The sequence below is a fragment of the Gymnoscopelus microlampas genome (genome assembly GCF_963454915.1).
Source record: "Gymnoscopelus microlampas genome assembly, chromosome: 5".
In the NCBI taxonomy this organism is placed as follows: Eukaryota; Metazoa; Chordata; class Actinopteri; order Myctophiformes; family Myctophidae; genus Gymnoscopelus; species Gymnoscopelus microlampas.
The window spans coordinates 23,123,316-23,147,561 of NC_139942.1; the positions used below are offsets into that span (position 1 = coordinate 23,123,316).

Here is a 24,246-nt window from a genome sequence, read left to right on the forward strand (position 1 = left end):
TTCTCTGTGAGCTGCGTTGCACGGGTCTGTCTTTCAGTGACCCCCCTCTTCCGAAGGAGAGCAGTGTCGACGTGGAAGGAATCACAACGGTCCCTGTGATTGTGCGTGAGCCCTCATTTTTCAGCCGCTTATCCTGTGGCTGAGAGCAGTGTCAGCCGCCGTCGCTCGACACTCCTTATTCATGTGAAGTGTCAATAAAACCACTGAGAAAAAGTGCTGATTCTAAAAAGGTCCTCTCTTTTTTTTTGCAACATTTATGCTGCTCTGCATACATTCTGTACGCACAGTGAAATATAGTGTTAATTTATCGCTTTGTGTTTGTTGTTGTTAAATGAACACTAAGCATTTCTGTGTGTGTGTGTGTGTGTGTGTGTGTGTGTGTGTGTGTGTGTGTGTGTGTGTGTGTGTGTGTGTGTGTGTGTGTGTGTGTGTGTGTGTGTGTGTGTGTGTGTGTGTGTGTGTGTGTGCGCGCGCCGGTGCCTGCGTACATGCGTGTGCACATGTGCAATGCGCATGTTACTTGTCATTAACCTCCTACCACTGTGTGTGTGTGTGTGTGTGTGTGTCTATGGGTGCAATGTTCTGTTTCACTCTGTCCCCTCTTCTTATTGTCTTCCTCTCCATTTTGCAATCGCTCATTTCCATCGCTCATCTCCATCAAATCACTCCATCCTCAAAACAGATCCACGGGAAGGTTGGTCATTTTCACTTTTTAACCCCACTCCCTTCCTTTCAGTGCAGAATGTAAGAGAAGGTGAAGCAGCTTCTGGTGAAGCCACTGCCATTCCTTCCCCTCCCATAAAATGTTATTATTTAAAGACCCCACTTTGGTCCAATGTTGTCTGACATGCCTGTTTGCATGGATCCCTGAATAGTGCATGCATACCGTACCTTCCTTCATACAAACCACTCCCTTAAATACGGCCTTGCTTTTACCTTGCCACACTCTCAACAGAAACCAGGTTTTGTTTTTTCTCCTCCTTGTGATTATCACTGTTTTGGTTACCTTGTAATGCATACTTTTTTTCCAGCCTCTCTGATACTGTCATAGTCACTGTCAGTCACTACACCCATTGAAAAAACAAAAAACAAATAAACATCTCCACTCAAGCCCGCAATACTCATATCTACCTTTGTGCAAACACTATCCTCCACAGATGAGAGCCCTGCAATGGATTACTCAGGTATTCAGGTGGCAACAGGATTTGTCAGGTATTTAGGCAGCAACAAACCCGACTCCCCCTGTCAGGGGACACAGATATCAGAACTGACAAAGCCGCTCACAGGGGATTACGTCTGTTTTAGCACCACAGGCATCCTCTAAGTGGAGACTGAAGGATGCGATAGGCTCCCGTTGGCCTATCTTGAGGCGAGACATCTATCCCCCACCCGCACCGCACCTGCTCTGCCTCCTCGCCCCCTATATTCATACAGGCTACACTGCAGAGGGATTCAGAATGTCAATAATGTGACTTTGGGTGACATTTCGATCGAAGGCATGGGATTCATTGTTCTTGCAGAATATGGGATACTTTACTGTCCCCCATGGGGACGAAAAAGTGGCACCTACTCTAACAGAATTGTTGATAGTGACACAAATTGTGACAAATTGTGAACTATATGAATTATGATATTCTTAAAGGTTAATGGGTCATTACATTTAATGGGTCAGTAAAGTAAGACAGACTATGCCTTCAATAGCTTAGAAATCATTTAGAAACATAGGGAAAGATAAAGAAAAATCGAAAATTTCCTACTAAATTGATTCACAGAAACTCCTTTCATCTGAGGTGTGTAGGGCATGGCTGTAGGTGTAGGATGAGTTGACCCTAAAGAACACCGTGAGTTGGCAGTGTGGCTGACAGCAAGATGATCTCTGAACCATCATGGTAGGCCCCGATAGCCATGCCAGGAAGCCCAGAGAAACGTCCGCTGACTCCGAGCCAGGTCTGCTCTGAGATATTGATTGACTGAACAGGTTCTGCTATCCTTGGGGGACTTTGTCAAGGCAGTTAAATTTATAGGTATCCAGCAAGAAGGCAGGCAAGCGGAGCGGAGACAGGCCTTATTTTGTGGTTTTGATAGAGTCCCGGCGCCCTGTCTCACCGAACCACCTCTCAACAGGAGAGAGGCTTCGAGGGGGAGTCGGGGGTTGGGGTGAATCGATAACAATTACCTGCCCTCTAGTCATTTTGTTCCACAGCACCTCTCCAAACTTAACCGCACGCCATGAATTATTCACAACATTAAGTGTTCGATATACACAGGCCCCCATTGATGGGCTGCTCTTAGTACTGTTTAGGCTTTGAAATCATGACAGAGAAACAGATACACTCAGCCCTAATGTTTTTACATTAGGCTCTACCCCTTATAAGCCCCACCCCTCAACGTTTGGTGACTAAAGAGCTACTCTTCCAGAGCATTACTCTTAGCGCGGACACACAGGTGGTCCTAGGCTCAGCATGAGCTCAATTCCACCGGTTATTTTTGTCTGCTTCAAAGACTCCTAAAAGTGCTCTGAGGAAAGTCTGCTGAGTATTAGTCACACTGATAATCAGCTGTACAGTCATTTATCAGGGAAAATTACCAGTTGATCCTTCCTGTTCGCTTTCTTCCCATCCAATGTGCTCAAACTTGTCAGCCACCCCGTTATGTACAGTACCTTCCCTCTGCCCTCATGCATGTTGCTCCTGCTCGAGAACGTCACCTTGTAATTGTACATTGTATGTGTCTGTTTGTGTCTGGTCATCGCATGTTATATGGCGGCCAGTCAGCCCTGTGCCCGTGAACCTTTGTGAGCTAGATGCCACGGCCGCTGTAATCCTCATTGAAGAGTCTGCTCCAGGCATATTTTTATGTCTGCTGCTTCACCTTGACTACACACAGCAGCACCCAGCATACACATGTTGCTATAAAGCACTGACGCAACCCTGCCTTGAACCACACGTCCTCCCTAGATTACATTAGATTGAGTTCTTCGCACTAAACACCTTTGTGACAAGTTCTGTGTACTTTGAAATGGATGCGACGGATTTGATTCATGTGGGATGATAATAAATGCTATGTAGCTAAATGATATGTTTGAGAGCTAATTTAACAGAAGCGGTGAGGGATTGCAGCTCTGCAGACCTCTCCTCGCCTGTTCCAATGTGGATTCATGTTCCACATCCATCGATCACGCCACGCTCTTTGTTTCCGCGACGTGATGGGATGCTGGCGATTATGGGGCGAAGCCCAAAGGATTCTTCTTCAATCTACAAAACGTCAGGGAGACCGGCAGCGTGCACCTTTAGTGTTTGGGGGGAAATTCACACGAGTGTGAACCAGGTTCCCCCTCTAATTATGGTGCGGTCCAGAAAGCCGTTTCCTTTCCCTGACTGGAATCTCAAAAGGTGCTTTTGTGTTTTTCCATTTCACCACATAATGAGGGGAATAACAAGCATGGCTGTAACGACGTTCCGGTTCAAATTAGAAAGGGAGGTAGGGTAGCGGGAAGTGGGGGGGTGTGGTGTCACATTTGAAAATCCATTTCCATGGGGGCTAGTGCAAAAGAGCAATTACAGTCTGGACGCTTTTTCCCCCCTCTCGCAGCGAGACGCAGAGACCTTGTAGTGCATTAGGAGAAATAACCCATATACTCTAGATTCTGTTGGGAGACTTCCAGGCCGTTATGTTTTGAATATGTATTGACCAAGTGATTGCCGGAATAGTAATAATAATAATGAATATAATGAGAACGTTCTCTGATGTTCTCTGTCCTCCGTGAGGGAGATATTACAGTATGAAGAAGTCAGGAGTGGCACTTTCCCGTGCTTTCAGCTCGCAACACGCTGTGATAATGTTGAGCGTGTCATGAATTCCACCACTTTGACAGTGACAAATGTTAACACAGTGCTGTCAAGCGAGAGTTGTCGAACAGACAAGTTCCTTTTAAAAAGTTACACAAAACAAGATTTTAGACATGTAAACACAACAACTTAAAACAAAAAGAAATATACATATATATATATATATATATATATATATATATATATATATATATATATATATATATATATATATATACAAGCCATATGTAAATGCCGGTTCTCTGTTTATTCGGGCCAGCTATTCAGTATCACGTCGAGCCTCTGCATCGTTGCTCGCCTATTCCCTAGCGACGTCAGCAGGCCCTCCGCGTCTCCATGGGAACCCTTTTTTAATGTCAGCCTATCTGCATATCAGAGCCTCACAAAGACAGTGGGGGACGGGGGAGTGAAAAAGACAGGCCTGAGCAGAAGGAACCAGAAAGTGGGAGATGGAGGAAGGGGAGGGGGGGACAAACAATGGCATCTCTGCAGGGTCTCTCAATGATGCAACTCTCACCACCATTCACTGACACTGACAAAAGAGGACCAGATATAGTCACTCTGAAAAAAGGGCCATGTCTTGAATGTATTCCCTTTTTTGGGCTGTAAAAGAATAAAGTGCACCCCCCAACTCACCCACTCCTTCCCAAAGTTTCTTGTGAATTTCCATTCTGTGACAGCCCACATTATGCTTATTTTGCATGCCTGCACATTATGGACAATAGTGGTCAGCCCCTACCATTCTTTTTTTTTTCTCCCAATTTAGTCATGCTTCTACAAATGCACAAAATCTGTATGTGCGTGCGTCTGTGTCCCCCACGCATCTTGAGAACCGCCTGACTGATCGACTTCAAATTCGGCCTGCGTATCGCAGAGGATTCGAGGGAGTGATGCACGGACACAGACGGACAGATACGGAGATCACCATATATGGGCATAAAAAGGACACAGACAGATAAATTACAGACGGGTACAACGGGTTCTCTGACAACGGGTGCACTGAGTACAACGGGTATTGCATAACCAGAGGGGCATGCTTTCCCAACGGGCATCGTTCCTGACTTGCATCGTTCCTAAGTAGGGCGGGGCCCACCGTGCCAATTCCCAGTTTATCCTCCCGTCTTGTGTGCCAACCTCTCACATGAAGAATCCAGCCACTTCTTTTTACCTGACAGTGTGGATGCGCTTGTGGAGGAACACACGACTCCTCTCAGTTTTGCACCCAGCTGAGCAGACGCCCTGAACAACCTGTAGGTGTTGCTAAGCAACAGAGATCGCCCTCCCCACCCAGCTTCCCACCCACAAACAGGGCCAACAGGAACGTTACCCTTGTGTCACCCGGACACCGCCTATACCACTCTTAATAGCTTTTGGGGGCTATAGGGCTGTAACCAAGTCAGACCACTCATTAAAACATCCAAAAGAAAACGTAATGTCATTATAAAACCACTCAAGGTTGACTTTTTTATTTCTTTGTTGTCTTCTCCTTCTTCCCTCCAACTTCAGTGCGCCGGGTCCCACCAAGGTTCTCCATCCCACCAACCAATCACGAGGTGATGCCCGGCGGCAGCGTCAACCTAACGTGTGTGGCTGTGGGCTCTCCCATGCCCTACGTCAAGTGGATGATGGGCGAGGTGGAGCTCACAAAGGAAGAGGAGATGCCCGTGGGCCGCAACGTGCTGGAGGTCACCAACATCCGCGAGTCTGCCAACTACACCTGCGTGGCCATGTCCTCACTGGGCATGATTGAGGCCACAGCCCAGGTCACTGTCAAAGGTAAGAGCTCAAGGCCCAACTTGTGTGTGTGTGTGATTGATTGATTGATTGATTGATTATTTTATTGAATACTTTATTAACGGTTTGCAAAAAGTATAGAGGTACAGTTATACAATGATGATACAAAGGATAACACAAAAAGCCCTGAGGGCTTGTTTCCATTGTGGACCTATGTGAACCATGGTGTTTCTGTAGGTTCCAGGGTTCCATAGCATTGCCTGTTTAGCAGTAAATGAGCAAATGTTTTTAGCATGTAGTAGCACATGCGTATTATATGCTAATACATGCTAACTAGAATATAAAAAACAATACATCCTTCTATAAATCCCAACGGGCATTGTTCCTGAGTAGGTAGTAAAGTCTAGTAATGGCATGACCTCCCGTCAAGTTTTTAGCTATTGATAGTAAGCTACGCTGTACTATACATGCTGGCTGCTTGTGGGCATGCTGACTAATATGGCGAGGGCCTACGCCTCATTTGGCCTAATGGAAAGTGATTTTTATAAATATTTCACCAATAAGAACAGCAATTTAAGTGCTTCACAAGATCAATGTTAGCGCAACTAAGAGACTCACTGAAAAACAAATCCAAAAACCTTTTTATTTATTTACATGAATAGATTTTCACTCATGCATGTCATTCTGCATGTAGTGGCATGAACTGTGATTGGCCTACTTTTGAGTGAATGTCTATGTACATCATTGTTGCTGGTCCTGGTTCATAAACCCACAGAGACTGTTGCAGCATATTGGGAAGTAAAAACTAATTTGGCCGTGTGTGTGTCTGTCTTAGTTTGTGCCTCCAGCTGTCCAGTCCAGCGTATCATCTGCCATCTTGCACTCTGTTATCAACTCCTGTCTGTATTGATCCCACTCTCCACTTAGCTGATCAATATCCAGAATGTCACAGTCATTTATATGACCGGCTACCCCAGCAGAACCCTTTCTTCAAAGACTCCCGCAAAAAAAGCCCCTTTAGACTTTCTTTGTGTTTTGTCATTTCCTCTCAATAGGAACCATGCACATGCTATTTTCTCTTAACCCGTTAAAACCAGTAAAGCATCTGTGTCATTATATACTTTGGCTAGTAAAAAATAGCAGATATACAAGCTCATAGCGTGGCACGAAGAGCTTGTAGATCTGCTATTTTTGAAAAATCTTTCAAATCTTTGCTTCCGGGGGCCCTGGAACTAAATATTTTGAAATATTTTGCAAAATACATGTAATTGTGGAGGTCCTTGACATGAAAAAGTTTGAGAACCACTGATATACCAAGGATTTAGACTGCATTTGTAGAATCGGCCTCAGGTCTTAATGGGTTAATGTTATGGGCAGCCGAACCTGAGTTTAGAAAACACAAAAATTGCACATCCAGCCAAGCCTGGGAATGGACGTGATGACAGCGTTCATTGCAGCTGTACTATTAGGATTTGCGTTCACAAAGCACTCATCTTCTCCAGTGCTTCGCCTGATCGCCTAAGGTCAAAACTGATGTTATTCTCCCTGGGAGCCACTAAAGTGCATTTTAACAATGGTCCTATTAGATGTACCAGACATAGGCAATTTGCCTAGTCTACACGACTAACTGAATATAACGGAACCTAACCCTTTCTATCTGTCCATCCCCAGCCTTGCCCAAGCCGCCAACCTCCCTCATTGTCACAGAGACCACAGCCACCAGTGTGACACTCACCTGGGACTCGGGCAACCCAGAGCCCGTGTCGTACTACATGATCCAGTACCGGGCCAAGGCGGCCGATGGAGGCTTCCAGGAGGTGGATGGAGTGGCCACCACACGCTATAGCATTGGCGGCCTCAGCCCGTATTCAGAGTACGAGTTCCGCGTCATGGCTGTCAACAACATTGGGCGTGGGCCGCCCAGTGATGCCGTGGAGACGCGCACGGGTGAGCAGGCGCCCTCCTCGCCGCCACTACACGTGCAGGCACGCATGCTGAGTGCCAGTACCATGCTGGTGCAGTGGGAACCACCCGAGGAGCCCAACGGCCAGATCCGCGGCTACCGCGTCTACTACAGCTCTGACCTGTTGGCGCCTCTCAGTGCCTGGCAGAAGCACAACACAGACGACAGCCGTCTCACCACCATCTCGGGTCTCACCACTGACATCACATATAGCCTCCGCGTTCTGGGTTTCACCTCCGTCGGGGACGGACCGCCCTCGGATGTACTGCAGGTCAAGACCCAGCAGGGAGGTGAGTAACTGAAAAAAAACATGGGTGGGTGGGTGGATGGATGGAAGGTGTTTGTGTGTACACTTGAGACTGGTAAGCATGATTAATTTAAGCATGTAAGCATGCTTTATCAGGCAACTGGACTTTAAGCCAATTGTAAGAAGCAGCTTATTACTGATGACAGGACAGACTTTGGCTTGTTTTTTTCTTCTTTTTATAATCCTCACCTCTCCTCTTGCCCCCTCCTTCTGCCCAGTTCCTGCTCAGCCGTCCAGCTTTGAGGCAGAAGCCGAGCTGGACACCCGCATTCTTCTAACGTGGTTGTGGCCGGTCCAGGACCCCATCACTAAGTATGAGCTGGAGTACTGGGAGGTTGGCACTGATAACAAGGTGGGAATAACAACAGGATAACTATTTCATGGTTGCATTTTACTCTGGCCTGCAATGGCCGTCACGTATGCACACACGTCTTGTCTGTCTGTCTTTCTGTCTGTCTCGATCTGTAGTGCTCTCATTCGATCTCTCTATCCCTCTCATTCTCTCTGTACATCTATCTCCCATACACAAATGCACAATTTCACAACTCACAACTACCGTGAGACTGCAGACAAATGAATCTCTCTCTTTATGATGCAATTTCTTGGAATGGGGCTGCCTCGGCTGAAGCAATGCTGCCGTGGTAATGCAGTCAGCTCCCTGGCCGACAATAAAGAATTACTGTTTTGACTGACGGCACAATTATTCTGCACTGGTTCTCAATGTCATAGCCATGCAATAACCTCTGCTTGGACCTGTTGTGGGCTGCAAAATGTACCCCCCCCCCCCCCCACCCTCCAATCAATATGTCCTTTGGATCAGTTTGTCCTCAGTATTGAGGTTCAACTTGGGATATACTTGCTGCACTTTTTTGCCCTTTTGGGATGGAGAAAGTGCTGCTGTGGCATTTAGCCTGCCCAGCCCAGCAGAGAGTGGTTTCATACTCAACAAATACCATCTTGCAGGCCTTAGGACCCAAACATAGCGACATACATTGATGTATCGATCGGGTAGAAGAGAGGTTTAATGGCTTGAGACTGTCCCATAATCAGCAAAGTGGAGGTTTGATCCCCGCAAAAGCAGCCATGTGCCTTTTCAGAGTGTCCCGTACTGGCTCACATTTAAATGCTTGCAATGATGGTTTCATTTCCTCCCTTCTTTCAGATCCACGTGCCCTTTAACCCGGCCGGCTCATATGCTGTGGAGGGCCTGAAGCCGGACACTCTGTACCGCTTCTCCCTGGCAGCTCGCTCTGAAATGGGCCTCGGCGTCTTCACCCAGCCCATCGAAGCTCGCACAGCCCAGTCCAGTAAGTTCATAACCCCCTCTCTCCTGTTTTCTCTTCCCTCTCTCTAACGCTGTCTTTTCCCTCTCCTCCTGTCCTCATTGTCCATTAACCACAGTTGAAGATTCGGTTCAGTTAGCGGTTGCCCATGGTCCGACTGGCGCAGGTTAGGCTTCTTGGTGTGCGATGCGACTTTGTTTTATATGCAGTTTATATACGGAGGTTGAGTCAGAAGGTGTGGGCGACCTGCAACATCAAGTCCATTTCAACACAGCAGCCCTTCTGTCTGACATAACTGCTGACATTCGCTGCTGCTGGCTCAGTCGGCACCACACGTTCACTTGCGTCGCTCTGTGTCAACAACACTAACCCTCCTGTCCTTCCACCTGAGGACAGGCCCTGTGTTCAGTGTCAAAAGGTACGTTTCGTGTGTCTACAACCCCCCCTCCCCTGCTACCCCCCTCCCGCTACATCCCCCCCCCCCCCCCCAAGTCCCGCACTTGCAAGCTGTGCAGTGTTATTCTGTTCTGTTCCCAAATCTGTCATTCTGTTTTAACGCTCATTTTTATTAATCGCGACATGTTTTTCTTTCTTTTTTATTTTTTATTTTTTGAAAGCCAGAGCAATGGATATTCATCCAGCACTAGACTTATGCTCGACACTTGAGCAAGGTTTCATTTCAATCTGCCACCACGTTTCCTTGTAGAACATGACAGTCGCACAAAAGTGTACGCTGGTGTTATCCTCGGTTAAACCAAGCTCGCTGCTACGGCAATGTGTAACACCGGTTCAGGGCAACTTGAGGACCGACAGCCAAGTGATGGAAAAGTGATGTGAGCTTATTTTCTCTCCTCCTTTTCATCTTGCACTTTACAATCCAGAGTGATAATTTAACTGTGTACAAATGGACCTGGGACCCTCCAGGCTTTACACTCTCGCTCTCTTTCCCTTTGCCTACAAGGTGTATATGTACTCTATTTGTTATGCCCTCTTCCCCTGCTACCCTTGCTGAAGTTGACTTTGATGTCGTGGCAGTATTTTTTCTAAATCTGGACTCGGCATCACATCCCATTATGCAGGCATTGTTTTGATTCAGCGTGTCACCTTTTTTTGTGTACGTGTGTCATCGCCGTTGTCAGGGCTTTGTAGTGTCTTTCTCTCTCTGGAGGATTGGGGGCCACCTGCCGTGAATCACTTCCAGTTTGATAAGCACCCTCATGTTTTTTTCTGAGGGCAGAGTTTCGTGTCCCAGCACTTGCTCAGCAGACTTGATTTGAGCACCATAAGGCCCAATGATTCTACACTTTTCATTGCTCTGCTTATAAAAAAAATATGAAGACATTTCACCGGCATGCTTATATAAACATCTCTCTTTTAATTACTCACCTTTGTTTCATTTTCTTCTACTTTAAAGTTTATTTTATTTGTGCACTGTGGAATAGGTTCACATATGAGTTGTAAATGCATGAAATGTAATGAATGAATGCTCTTGTGTTTGTACTAATTTGTTTTCAGCATTGTTGTAGTCACCCATTTTAAATGGTTGATTAGTTTTTTTTTTACCTCTGGACTGCTGAGAGTTGAGCACAAATTGTTGAGCGCAAATGTATTTATTTTATTGTGCTTCCTTTATTGATTTTATATTGGTGCAGAGCTTGTATCTTAGAACGTGGATTAGATATTTCCCCCTTAAACAAACCACAATTTTTGCTTTATTAGATAGTAGTAGAGAGTGTAGAGAGACAGGAAATGGAGGTAGAGAGAAGGGAGACATGACAGGAGTCAGATTCAAACTCGTGTCTTCGTGACTCACAAGGAGCATGTGGTCTGTGTGCATTATCAACAGGCGGAGGGGGTAACTGACAAGCGCTGTAGAAAACATTTTGAACATTAAAAAATACATTTTCTCCAATAATGACATGCCCAAAATAGGGATGCCAGGTTGAAAATGGTTAAATCTGTCTGTGAGCATCAACAAGATCTTGTGACTAAATAATAACCACACTGAATCCATTGGAAAAAAATAATTTTCAATTTCCTCAAAAGTAATGGTTTTGGTCATACAAGATTTCCGCCTGACAGCGACTACATGGAAAACACTAGAATGGAAAGAGCAAGACATTGCAGGAATCTGCAATGTCAGGAAGCTGACTAAAGGCCTGATGCCAAGCACCATGTTTCATGACACGTGCTTTGTGTTTTTAGCTAGTTAGCTTGTCTAGCTAATTGGTCTGATAAGTGCTGAGTTAGTGAGCCCAGAAACTAAAGTTCTACTTTCAGTTTTTGGGTTCACTAACTCAGCACTTATCACACTTCCTTCCTCCCTCCCATGTTTCTTAAAATGTATCTATTCTCACAAACTTAGGCCCCCGCCTGATGCTGTCGCTATTCCTCAAACTATGATATGGCCTACTTTAATATCCATTTACTCTTGTATTATTAGCACACTACAAAGGCTCTTTCTGCTGCTGTGTTCAGCAAGCATTTATGAATTTTCATCACAAATAGGACTGTTTATAGATAGCAAGGGTGATGAATAACAAGATGTTATTGCAGTCCATTTCTGGTAAAATATGTAACCCTTTGGCTGGATTTGTCTTAATTCTACCTCATTTCCGTGTTCAGAACAGAAACCAGTGTATCTCAGTGCTTGTCATCTTCAAAGGCTGGCATATAACGAAGCTTGATAGCTGCTGTCAAGACCTGTTATTTGTCAGCCCTTTGCCTGGCTACTGCATCGATGTGTGAACACCAGTTAAACACTGTCAACACGCGTTCACACAGTGACGTTGTGGGTCTGTGGACATTTCATCACTCCCCATACATAAATACTAAGAGCCAGTTAGAAAGAGTGTAGATTAGACACGAGACAGAATAATTTATGAGAGCAGCAGCATGTGGTTAAGTCTTTACACCATTATGTTGCATTAAATATTGTGTTTTACTGAAACGTCTGGTCTGAGATCCCCCATACCCAAACATAAAGCCTCAAACGAGTCAGACGCAGATCAGTGCTCTTCCATGCCAGCACCGCTCCACCAGTCCAGAGGTGTCCGTCTTTGCCTTGGGTTTGTTTACGTTGTTTAGTTTCATTTTTTTTGTCGTTTCTGTTGTTTTGGCTTGATCCGTGCCCTCCCCTCCCCCCCTTCCTCCTCCCCCTGTGGTTGTGCCCTTCCCTGCAGCCCCCTCCGCCCCGCCTCAGGAGGTGCACCTGGTCAGCCTGAGCTCCACCAGCATCAAGGTGAGTTGGGTGGCGCCGCCGGCCGCCAGCCGCCACGGCGCCATCGTGCGCTACACGGTCAGCTACCAGGCCCCCACCGGCGAGGACACGGAGCGCCACGATGTCACCGGCATTGGGGCCGATGCCACCAGCTACGTGCTGGAGGGTCTGGAGAAGTGGACAGAGTATCAGGTGTGGGTCAGGGCCCACACAGACGTGGGCCCGGGCCCCGAGAGCGCCGCCGTACGGATCAAAACCAAAGAGGATGGTAGGTTTTTTATTTTTTTTGTCGAAGGGTCGTCTCTCTGAGAACATTCTCTGCTGTTCGAGGGCTGCCCCCCCCCCCCCCACACCCTACACCCCCTGCTGCTTGCTGCTTCTCTCGTCTCATTACGACTGACACTTTCTCTCTGCAGCGACCTCTCTCTGTGTCCTGTCTGGTCAATTAGGAGGTAATGAGGCGAGAGCATTGGTCACCTATATTTCGCTTCTCTCTCTCTCTCTGTCTGTCTCTTGGCTTGGGTCTCCTCTGTGACTTTCAGACCTTCTATCCACTGCAGGTTCAAGGCTCATCACCTTTCGGGGTCCTATACTCTCCACACCACTTACCATGTTCTTCTCTCTCTCTTTCTCTCTCCCCCCATTTTCTTATTCTTTGTCCTCATCTGTGGCTCATGCCTGACCCACTCTGCAGCCTGAGAAGTGGAGCAGGGCAACCAACAACCAACTCTCTCTCTCACTCTCACTCTCTTTCTTCCTCTATCGTTCCCCTCTTTTGTTTTGCAGTGTGATAGAGAGTGGTTGCTCCTAAGAGGCAGCAGTCTATAATTAATGTGTTTGAAGTTTGTCGCAACACAGCTAATTTCATAGCAGAATTAGGGGCATTACAGATGATGCTAGACCTCATGCTCGTCCCACACATTTTTAATTATTATATTTTTTTCACAGCAGACCGAGGAAAGGGTACAAAGCTAACAGGATGATTTTGACTTATAGCCAAACCCTGGTGCTATCGCTGATAGCAAGTCAATTAAAAAAAAAACGAAAAGAGAGTCATTATTTTGATAGTGGAGCACGGAAGAAAAAAGAAAAAAAGCCTTTGCTCAGCATATTTAGATTGTAAACTTATCTGTGTGTGTGTGTGTGTGTGTGTGTGTGTGTGTGTGTGTGTGTGTGTGTGTGTGTGTGTGCGCGTGCGTGTTCCTGCCCCTCTACTTACCCCCCACCCCCCCACCCACAGTGCCAGGTGCACCCCCCAGAAAGCTGGAGGTTGAGGCGGTGAACTCGACGGCCATCCGCGTCACCTGGAAACCCCCCCTGCGGGAGAAGCAGCATGGCCAGATCCGTGGCTACCAGGTCATCTTCTCGCGACTGGAGAACGGCGAGCCGCGGGGGCAGCCCAACATCCTGGACGTGGCTCTGCCGGAGGCCCAGGTAACCTGACGCTCACCTCACCTCTCTGTCTGTATCTGCCTCCCCCCTCAACCCCCCTTCTCCCCTCCCTGTCTCGCTCTCTCTCTTTCATTTCCTGTTCCTCATCTCACCCCCCACCATAATCACTCCAACCACTCACTCCCTTCTCGTGCCTTTCATTCTCTCTCTCTCTCTCTCTCTCTCTCTCTCTGCCTCTCTCTCTCTCTCTCTCTCCCTCACATTTCTTTCCACTCTAAAAATCCACACTTCATTTCCCTGCCGCGTCAGGTGACACGTGTGTCCTAGTTTCTTCATTCGGTTCCTTTTTCGTTCTCCCGCGTCGACTGGATGTTCCACCCTTCTTCTTCCCATCTTCCACTCAACACGTGACATTTGACTCTAAATTGCCCACAGAGTGAAACCCTCACCCCAGTGCGGGATTAGCAACCGTAACAAGCTCACATGCTAATTCTAATAGCTATTCAATATTTTATGCGTGTATTACAATTGGAAGAGGGGCTTAACCATATCGATGCCCCCTCTCTTTTGTGGGTTTTAGCGGTAATACATACGGAGCCGCCTTGTTACCCTGTTTATAAATTAGTGTTATTTTCCCCCCATACAACACCCTCCGCGCACGCATTAATGCAAGCAGCTGCCGAAACACCCCAAAGCCGAGCGCCGCTCAGCTGAGATGGCTGAGAGATCGTAATCCTGCTGAGGGATTCGCAGGTTCATGAATATCTTAAAACCGAAAGCCTTCGAAAGCCTCCACCCACCCCCTCACCCCTTCTCTACTACGCTCGCTCTCTCTCTCTCTCTCTCTCTCTCTCTCTCTCTCTCTCTCTCTCTCTCTCTCTCTCAAAGAGAGGAGAGACCAGCCAGGAGGCACTGTTAATGCCTCCTCTGGACTGCTCACCAGGAGCAATGTTTGTGCAAACACATTTGCTCGCCTGCCCCCCACTCCATGCACCCCCACCCCCCGCCAGAAGTGGCTCGTTTAAATGAGCAGGCGTTCCCTGCCCCAGAGAAGTAAAAATATCCATGAGCAACGCTTGTGAGGAGCATGTGTTGATAAATGCAGCAAACGTAGCATAGTTAAGGGAGACGACCAGCGGGTTGCTGGTTCAGATCTCAGGCGGCACGCCACCGCGGCTGTGCCCTTGAGCGGAAGCTATTAACACTCATTTGCCATGGCAAATAACCCCACTGTGATAAACGGACACCGCAGAGGTTGGAGAGCTGTCAAAAGTCACCTTGGAATGACGCATTGGGCGCGGTAGACCTGAACTATAAGGTCTCTGTTGACACTACAGCTTCTGGTGGGCTGCTTGAGCGATGGCTGGATGATGAATGACATTGCCACGGAGGTGGTGACTAATCTCATGAGATTTATCTCGTGAGATTATGTAGATCAAGAATGGAAGCCCACGAATGACGCAGGGAAGATAGGGAAAGGTCCTGACTGATATGGGCATTCACACGTCAACCCTAACCAGTTACCCCCTCAGACTCCAGAAACACTCAGCATTGTAACACAGCAGTAGTTTCTGGCAGGTACTGCTGAGAGGGCTTTATGATATTGACTTCGTACCCGAGTTTGTTGACAGCTGGGAGGAGAGCATCCTCTGGTCTGTAAGCTGAACACCAGCACAGGCAGCCTCTGTTTAACAGATTTATTTTTTCTTCTTTATGACAACTTGTTCAACACCTCGGCTTTGGGTTATGGAAAGTGAACTGTACATGAACCCAGCCATCCACCTGTACAGACAATTGTCCTTCATGTCTCATTTGTGCCAGGCCCACAGAAAACACACAAACACGCTGTAATTTGACATCCGTTGGAGACCTCTCAGGTTTATTTTCCCCACCCACACCCTGTTGAAAACCGGAATTTCAACCTTCCTCCACCGACACAGTGGAATTAAAAAAACAACAATAAATTAACCTCTCTCCTCCTCCTTCTCCACCCTTCCAGTTGGCCCAGAATCCATTTTATGCAGCACCAGTGCCTTGCGTGCGGCTTGGTCACCCCCCGTTTGACTCATCCCAACAGATTAGCTTTTGCACGCTAGCTAGCAGCACTCTGTGACCGACCTGTATGGACCTGCCCAGACAGACTCCATTAAGAAGGTGTGTGTACGTGCATCCTGTGCATACACACATGCTCAACTGCCATCACTCAGTCCCTCCTTTCTCTCTTGTCTCACTCCGTGCCCATTCACGTTGTCTTCCGAAATACAGCAGTGTGGAGATAACGTGAACGAACCTGCCCATGGTTCTTAAATCATCCTGGTGGGAGGCATTCCATCTGGCTCACAAGAGTTCATGACTCACCCTAGACTCACACAACCCAACTTCCCTTCCCACCCTGCTGATGGAAAAACATGTGAAAACGTGAAAACATAATCCAGTCAGGAGGAAAGCAAGTGGAAAACAGATGCAGGTTTCAACCAAATGTGTGTTCCGTCGCATGACGGTGTCCCGCGGCGAAAATAGCTGACCTACAAGCTCACAACATGACGCAGAGGCAAAGCGCTGTGAGCTTGTAGGTCGGCTGTCATGTGACGTAGTATGAATGGAGCTCTACCTGTGGTTCCCACAAAACTCACACCCAGCACGCCAGTCACAAGCCGACTCTACTGGAGGTCTGAAAAACAATCACCACACCCTTCCCCCCGTCTTTCGTTTCCCCTCTATTTTTTTCTTGTCTTCGTCTCTCTCCTTTACACACACTCTTCTGCTCGTGCTCTTCCTCTCTCTCTTCATTTCCATTTCTTACTCTCTTATCTCTCCACCCCACTCTCTTTCACTCTCTCATCTTCTCCCTCTCTCAGGGCCAAGCTGAGAGAAAAACGCCAGTAGGAGAGCGAGACTTGTTTGCGCGTGGGTGGGTTAAGCGTCTCTCTTTACTGTTGAATTGGGAGCCCACACAGCGGCCTCGTTTCACTGTTAAATTTAAGAAACGGTAGGTCTCGTTAACCCCGTGATTCTAACGACCTCTCTTTCACCACCCAAACCTCTAACAGCTCAAACCAAATTGGGCAACTAGCAGCCCGCTGCTGTGTGACTCTACACACTATCACAACTGTGCCCATGTTTTCCATACACGCAATTCACAGACATTATTTAATGGTACGTTAAAGATACACCATTAGTTGATATCGCTGGTTCGATACCTTTTTGTATCGTCTGCCTCTACCTCTATTCATTCATCCTTTCGTTTCTTTCTGGGTATTTTTTTTTGTCCACCCGTAGCGTCTGAGAGCGCGCTGTGCTACGCTTGATTGCGTCTATAGCCATGGCAACCTCAGGTAGAGTTGAATGGGAAAAAATAAATAATAAAAAAGCACAAGAAAGGAGTAGAAAGCACCTTGGCCCATTTCATTCCATCAGTCATGACAGCGCCTCTTTTCCTCGTCACTTGCCGGTCTCCCTCCCCTCCCCCCCGGTCCTGTTCATAACCCAACGCATCTCAATGCCCCTTGTCATCACATTTGCATTCGCCCGCCTGCCTGCAAATCACAACGTCTCCCCGTTTCCCCACAAACGAATCTTATCAGCAGTAATGTGATGTGTTTCTGAGTTTCACAGTTTGAGCATTTGAATTATAAAATATAAATGGGGAGGGAGGGGTAATTTAACACCCAAAGTACTTTATTTATTTGGCTTTATCAGAAAGAGAGCATGGCCGTGATGGAAAAGCGATTAAAAACACGATTAAAAACGTGAACGCTATCCCCCCCACAATGCGCCTGCCACCCGCATCTCCGTCAACCTACTGAACGGAGTCCACTGTAAACAAATTAAAGCAATTAGGCGCGGCGCGAAATGTTTTTCGCGGACGTTAAGCAGCAGCTGTGCTCTGGAGCCCCCCCTCCATGTCATGGGAGCATGAGGCAGCACTTTTTGATGAGGCCATTCTTCACCAAACAGCCACTACTGAGACCACATAAAAAAAAAAACACAGACTCATTCTGCAGTGATAAAGACCCATCCTCAGAGAGAAGCAGAGAGGAGCGTTTCATTTGCCAATTAGTCCACAGAGAAGCAACACTGATTATGCAGTCTTTGTTTTCAAAGATGTGAATGTGTGTCTGAGTCAAAGACAGGAATGCAGGGACAGAGAGAGGGAGAGAGAGAGAGAGAGAAGACCAGGAAGGAGATGTTCTTAGCTAGTAGCCTGATGGTCAAATGATGACCTCCACTGACCTCCACCTGTCCCTCGCCATCCTCTCCTCTCCTCTCCTCTCCTACATAATTTGTAGTGTAGTGTAGCTCTCTATCCACAGCAGCCCTGGGGGGATCAGGAAGGTGGGGGGTGTTGAGGTGGTAAACCACTAGCGGTCCTGTTCTGCGTCGGTGAGGGTTTTGATGATGTCACCAGGGCCAGCGTAGCCAGCACTGATAATAGGATTTCACGCTCAGCACCGCCAGAGCCAAAATGGGCTTTCACTTCCCCCTCAGGAATCACTCAGCCAGCCAGTCACGGCACAGCAAGGAGAGTATTTTGAAAACACTCATTGAATGGGGAAAAAATAATAGAATAAAATATCATTTTATGCGTGTATTACAATCTTTGGTGAGAAAAAAAAAACGTTTTAGTTTCTGCTTTATGCCGTCGGTGAGATAGATTCCTTCCTTGAAGGAAGGAGGTTTTATTGGATTCCAAACGGGGCGGAATCTATTTAACCTTAAATCAGTAACTATGAAAAATAAATAAAAAGTTCCCATAACCCCTGCCGCTTAACTCGGCTACGCGATTCCCGCGCTTGAGCGTTTGAGAACCCCCAACGTGCCTTCCTTCATTCCTTCCTTCCTTCTTGCCATCTCCCTTTTCTGTGCCGCATGATTGTTGACACATTACATTCATGTATCGCTGGAGTTGGGAAAAAAAAAAAAGGACCACGAGTTCTTTCTTTTTTTTATAACCCTGCCTGTTGTGCTTGACTCTGATCCATGTCTCCATCACCACCACCCCCACCCCCACCCCCACCACCCCACTCCCCTGTCCTGCATCCTGTTGTCTTGTCTTCTCTTCCCCCCTCATCAGTGGAATATTGAGGAGTCCGAGGAGCAAGTGAGTAACACCAGCGTGTGTGCTTCTGGGTTTGTGCTGCCGGGCAGCTTCCTCAGCGAATTTGGGAGCTCTGCGTGTGTGGGTGGGTGTGTGCGTGTGCGTGTGTGTGCGTGCGCGTGCGCACGTGTGTGTATCATGTGTGCTCCTCTTGGGCTCCGTGTGGTCTCTATGTGTTTGTTTGTGTGCGTGCATTCTGTAGAGCTGTGCGTGTGTGTGCATTTCACACGTATCATGTCATTTGCTCGCCGCCGCGTGTGTGCAAACCTCGGGAACGTTTCTAACCACAATCACAACAGAGTGTGCCTTTAATGGATTTTGCATTAACTCATTTTGTGTGTGTGTGCGTGTGTGTGTGACTCTGATTGACTCAATCAAGCATGACGTTTTAACCTATTGATCATTTTAAACAACGCTTATGCCTCGTACACTTTGCCATTATAGAACAAAGTCCTGGGAACAGCTGAATGTTCACAGGTGAACTGAGGCGGTATTCTTCTTCTGTCATCCAACATAGGCCGCAGTTAAAAAGGGCTGTATGTCACTCCCATGGTGTGATGCTGACGGTAATCATGCTCTCGTAGACCTGCTGTCTCCCCTACTGTTCCAGATGACACAATGACTGTGTGAAGTGTGGACTTATATTGGCCCCCGCGCATCTCTGAGGTTGCCACCAGCCTTTCATGTTATTTTCACTTGACTTGGATGGCAGCTCGCAGCTGTCACATGCTCCCTTCAGTAAATGGCGTATTACCTCGCCTAGATGTCATATTGCACCAGCAGAAATGCAAAACCCACTAACTAAAGTCACATGTTATATAGAGACCTGCCATGAAGATGAGAGAGAGAGAGAAGAAGAATATGGGGGAAATAATAATACAAAAAAAAAATGTGTATTGCTTTTAAAGCACCCCAAAGTGTTTTATTTGGGTGTTTGATTACCCTCCGTGCAGCCTGTGTTGTGTTGTATTGCCTAGCACGCTGGTCTATTCAGGCCTGCTACATGTGTTGTGAGGGCCTTGTCCTGTCACATCCTGTTACTTAGACCGTTCAATCTCCATAAACGGCGATATATATATATGTCCATCAGCAGCCATGTCTCCCATTGCTGTGTCCTTGTGCAAGACACTAAACCCCCATCTGATCACTTGTTGTTAGATACTGTAAATGTCCAAAGTGAAAGTTAAATATATTCTAGTCAGTTACATGAAAACTTTAAAAACATTTAAATGGACCTATAAGAGATGCTTTGAGTTTTATCAAACTAGTTAATATTCCTGACATGTACTGTAAAGGAAACAACGCTGCTTTATTCACCACCAGTGGTGACCACCTGTATTTTCACCCCAGGTTCCAGTTATTTCCCCATTGTTTATGTGTATGAATCAGAGCTATTGGGATGATACAGTACATTTTGATCTATTCATCCAGAATAACATTCAGTTAAAAAGCACAGCTGCACAGTTTCTCCAGTTGCGCAGAACACATGGCCAGGTTGCCTCCAGCTATAACCCCACGTGGGCTGTGAGCACGGGCTGCTGATGTTTTCCCTCTAATGTTGGTGTTCATTAACACCTGACAGACAGAGCTAGACTATACATTTGATAACTCCTCACCGGTTCCTGGGTTATTTCCATAGCAGTGCTGTGAAACTAGGCGTCAACTTGCCAAATGAAATGTGACTGGGGCACAGACATAATGTCGACAGCCATCATGCTTGTCCTTTTAACCTGTGACACATTCGCAGGAACAAGTGTCTTGAAACAAGTATTTTTAAGTTTGCTTGAGGGGCAGTCACACTGTCATGATTGCAATTATCAAAGTCACAAAGCACATTAAGCGCAGGCACGCTAAGAGAAAAAGGAATTTACACGGTAATATCTGCTTTTACGAAACAGTCCTTCTGCTATTGCCATTGTCTATGCAAGTAAGGCTAGTGGTATATATGGAAGCCAGTAGAGAATAATTCATTTCTATGCTTGATAATCTTGGTAATACCCTTCAGTGCTGCTCTAAGCACTTGCTCCAATTGGAAACTTTGAAGACTTGCCTTTTTTTCCCCCCATTCTATTTTCCGCTGAGTTTCAAATGTAATACTAGACCCACAATTTGACCTTGCCAGAATGGGGAAGGGGGGATTCTCTTACGGATCCCACCACCGAGACTCTGAAAGCCATTTTGCATGATTAAAGTAATGAGACGTCTTCCATAAAGTTAAAATGGCTTTATGATACAGTAATTCAGCATTTTCTCCCCCGGTCCCCTCTGTCTCTCTCTCTTAAGGGCTAGTGTGGGAGCACAGAGTGCCCCTTAAAGAGTGAGGCAGTAAAAAACGCTTTGTCAAACAGAGCTGGGTTATATAGACTGCTAAATGTGCTTCCGCGATTAGGAAATTAAACCTTCATTAGTTAAAGAAATGGCTGTATAATATTCAGACAGTATTAGGAGGAGGTCTGTAAGGAGCTGGTAGGCACTGGTGCATTAGTCCTCTCTGTAGCCCCTCAGAGGCACACACAACTCCAGCATGTGTGCTCAAGCCCCAGGCGGTAATGCTTTTAGTTCTAAGTGGGTGATTGTGTACAAAACATGTACATATATGTGGTTGTGTGTGCATATGTGAGTGTGTGTGTGTGTGTGTTGTTTATATTGACACTATTTAACATGTACATATATGTGGTTGTGTGTGCATATGTGAGTGTGTGTGTGTGTGTGTGTGTGTGTGTGTGTGTGTGTGTGTGTGTGTGTGTGTGTGTTGTTTATATTGACACTATTTAAGAGAGTCAGTCAGTCCTGCAGCAGTTGAACAGTGTATTACCACTGTCTGTTTGCTGTTTGTCTATCTGTGTGTTAATTACTGTCTGAGCGGCTGGTTTGTTCAATACCAGCTACCTTGTCTGTGTCTGTGTTTTTGGCTACAGGCTGTTTGTCGAGCCCAGTTTGCATGGGATCCCAGTGGACTGTAGATAAAAACAAAACAACCTCAAAATCTAACGTAGATGGAACCTTGGAAATGTAGAACAAAGAATTTGGACAGTGTTGAATTCATCTAGAGAAGAATTTTGCTGTCAATGTGGTTCTATTATTCAATCCATTGACACATGTGGTGTAGCGTAACAATGGACCCACATGGTATTGTATGGTATCTTTTAAAGAATCTTGTGTTTGAGGTCCCCTGGGCATAATCCCATGCTTATCCATGCTGTTTTGGTTCATTTGTTGGTTGGTTGGTTAACCATTTTCCTGCGTGTGTGCATTATCGTTTTGGCTCGGGAGGTTTTCTTGACCAAGAAAGTCTCTCGACTGGCCCTGCACTGTAACATCTGGAGTGTCAATGTAACTCTAGAGAGGGAAAAAATGGACCCTGTCAGAGTTGAATTAACACTCAGGATTTTGCAGTGTACTTGTGGTGGAGTGCCCGTGAAGCCTTTCTCCATTACACACCTCTAATGTGTTTACCTGTTTCAGGTGAACGGATCAGGGAAACAGCTACAGGTGGATGGAGAGGGGTGTCTAACCTTTTTTGGGGGCGAGGGGATGCTGTGTGTGTGTGTGTGTGTGTGTGTGTGTGTGTGTGTGTGTGTGTGTGTGTGTGTGTGTGTGTGTGTGTGTGTGTGTGTGTGTGTGTGTGTGTGTGTGTGTGTGTGTGTGTGTGTGTGTGTGTGTGTGTGTGTGTGTGCGTGTGCACGTGCGTGCGTATGCGCGTGCGCGTGTGTTTTTGGGGCAATAAGTGCTTTTCGTGTGAGGGGTTGGCATAATTTTTTTCTTTTGGCGACTACGGTGGTGTCCCTCAACTGAAACTTTTTTCCCTGTCAAACTCTGAGCCTTTGGTTTCACGCCCCATTTCACAGGAGGCCATCATCGGAGGATTGCACTCCGAGACAACCTACTCCGTCACTGTGGCGGCATACACCACCAAGGGCGATGGAGCACGCAGCAAAGCCAAAGTTATCACCACCACAGGCGCAGGTAAGAGATGGGAACCTATAGTCAAGCTGGCGTGTCAGGTTAGGCCTGTGATTCAAGTCACATTCGCCCATTTGCCAACATCCATCTTTTCTTTTTGTTTGACACCTTAAATACTAAAAGCCTCTCTCCCTCATTCAGTAACACTGACTGCCAATTTGAATCCTCTGTTGAGGTGCTCTTGAGCAACGCGCTTAATCCAGGTCCTCCAATGAAAACTTTACTTTTGTTTATTTATTCAACAACACCCAACTCCACTCCCCCATCTATTTCCTTATAGTGCCAGGCAAGCCCACCATGATGATAAGCACCACCATGGGGAACACAGCGCTGATCCAGTGGCAGCCGCCCAAGGAGATGGTGGGTGAGCTCATGGGCTACCAGCTGCAGTACAAGCGCAATGAGGAGGAGACCTTCACCTCCCGCGAGCTGCGGAGGATAGACGACCACTACACAGTCACCGGACTGCACAAGGGCGCCACCTACATCTTCCGACTCAGCGCTCGCAACCGGGCTGGGACGGGCGAGGCCTACGTCAAGGAGATCAGCACTCCAGAGGATATCCCCTCAGGCTTCCCTCTCAACCTCCGTGTGACAGGCCTGACCACCTCCAGCACCCAGCTAGCCTGGGAGCCTCCGGCGTTGGCCGAGCGCAACGGTAAGATCATCCATTACGTGGTGGTGTACCGGGACATCAACAGCCAACAGAACACCACCAACCGCACGATGGACACGCGCATGACCATTCAGGGACTCAAGCCCGACACCACCTATGACATTCGCGTGCAGGGCTTCACCAACAAAGGCGGCGGACCCATCAGCCCCAGCATCCAGAGTAGAACAATGTCTACATCGCCAGGTAAGAGACACACCTGACAATGGCATGAATAAATACTCACAGAACGATTGAGTCTTTGGCACCTTGTTCGTTATTCAGTCTTGCTGAAAATAGTCCTTGGAGAAAAGATTGTTTTATGAAATTCAAACAGTTGGAAAATTCAAAAAACATGGATATCTGGTACTGTAATTATTTAAAAAGATGTAAACACTGCGGTATGCTTTGGAAAATGTTCCGCAGTAATGTCATGTACACATGACTTATAGTCAATGGATTAACCATGCAATAACAATTGTATGTTCCATTAAATAGCAGTTTATATGTTGACAGTATGAATCTCAATTTGCAAGCTTTTTCTCAGCTTTAACTCAGCTCAGCATGTTCAATGTGACCTCTGAATGCAGACAAAATACATTCTCAAGAACACTGGAGACTTTTCTACAGTAGCTTCTGCATGTTTGACTATTTGGCACGTTTCACTTTTTGTTACAAACCTCCAGATTTTGTTTGATCACCAGAGTGCTCAATATCGAAGAGTTGAATACCACTGCCCATAGCATACTTTATAAACATGGGTGCCTTCTTAATTATATGCAAGGT

General features: G+C 46.7%; 1 protein-coding gene across 4 annotated transcripts in view; it reads left to right on the forward strand.

Moving 5' to 3' along the window:
• ptprfb (protein tyrosine phosphatase receptor type Fb) overlaps positions 1–24,246 on the forward strand; it is a 197,956-nt gene that overhangs the window by 120,621 nt on the left and 53,089 nt on the right. For 3 of the 4 annotated variants that reach the window (XM_084057480.1, XM_084057481.1, XM_084057479.1), the window contains exons 7-15: positions 5,355–5,624; positions 7,254–7,835; positions 8,071–8,204; positions 9,015–9,159; positions 12,318–12,623; positions 13,596–13,789; positions 18,822–18,848; positions 22,694–22,811; positions 23,089–23,667. In XM_084057480.1, the coding sequence (XP_083913606.1) occupies positions 5,355–5,624; positions 7,254–7,835; positions 8,071–8,204; positions 9,015–9,159; positions 12,318–12,623; positions 13,596–13,789; positions 18,822–18,848; positions 22,694–22,811; positions 23,089–23,667 (2,355 nt within the window). The remainder of the gene's footprint in view (positions 1–5,354; positions 5,625–7,253; positions 7,836–8,070; positions 8,205–9,014; positions 9,160–12,317; positions 12,624–13,595; positions 13,790–18,821; positions 18,849–22,693; positions 22,812–23,088; positions 23,668–24,246) is intronic. The other variant, XM_084057482.1, reaches the window with a different exon arrangement.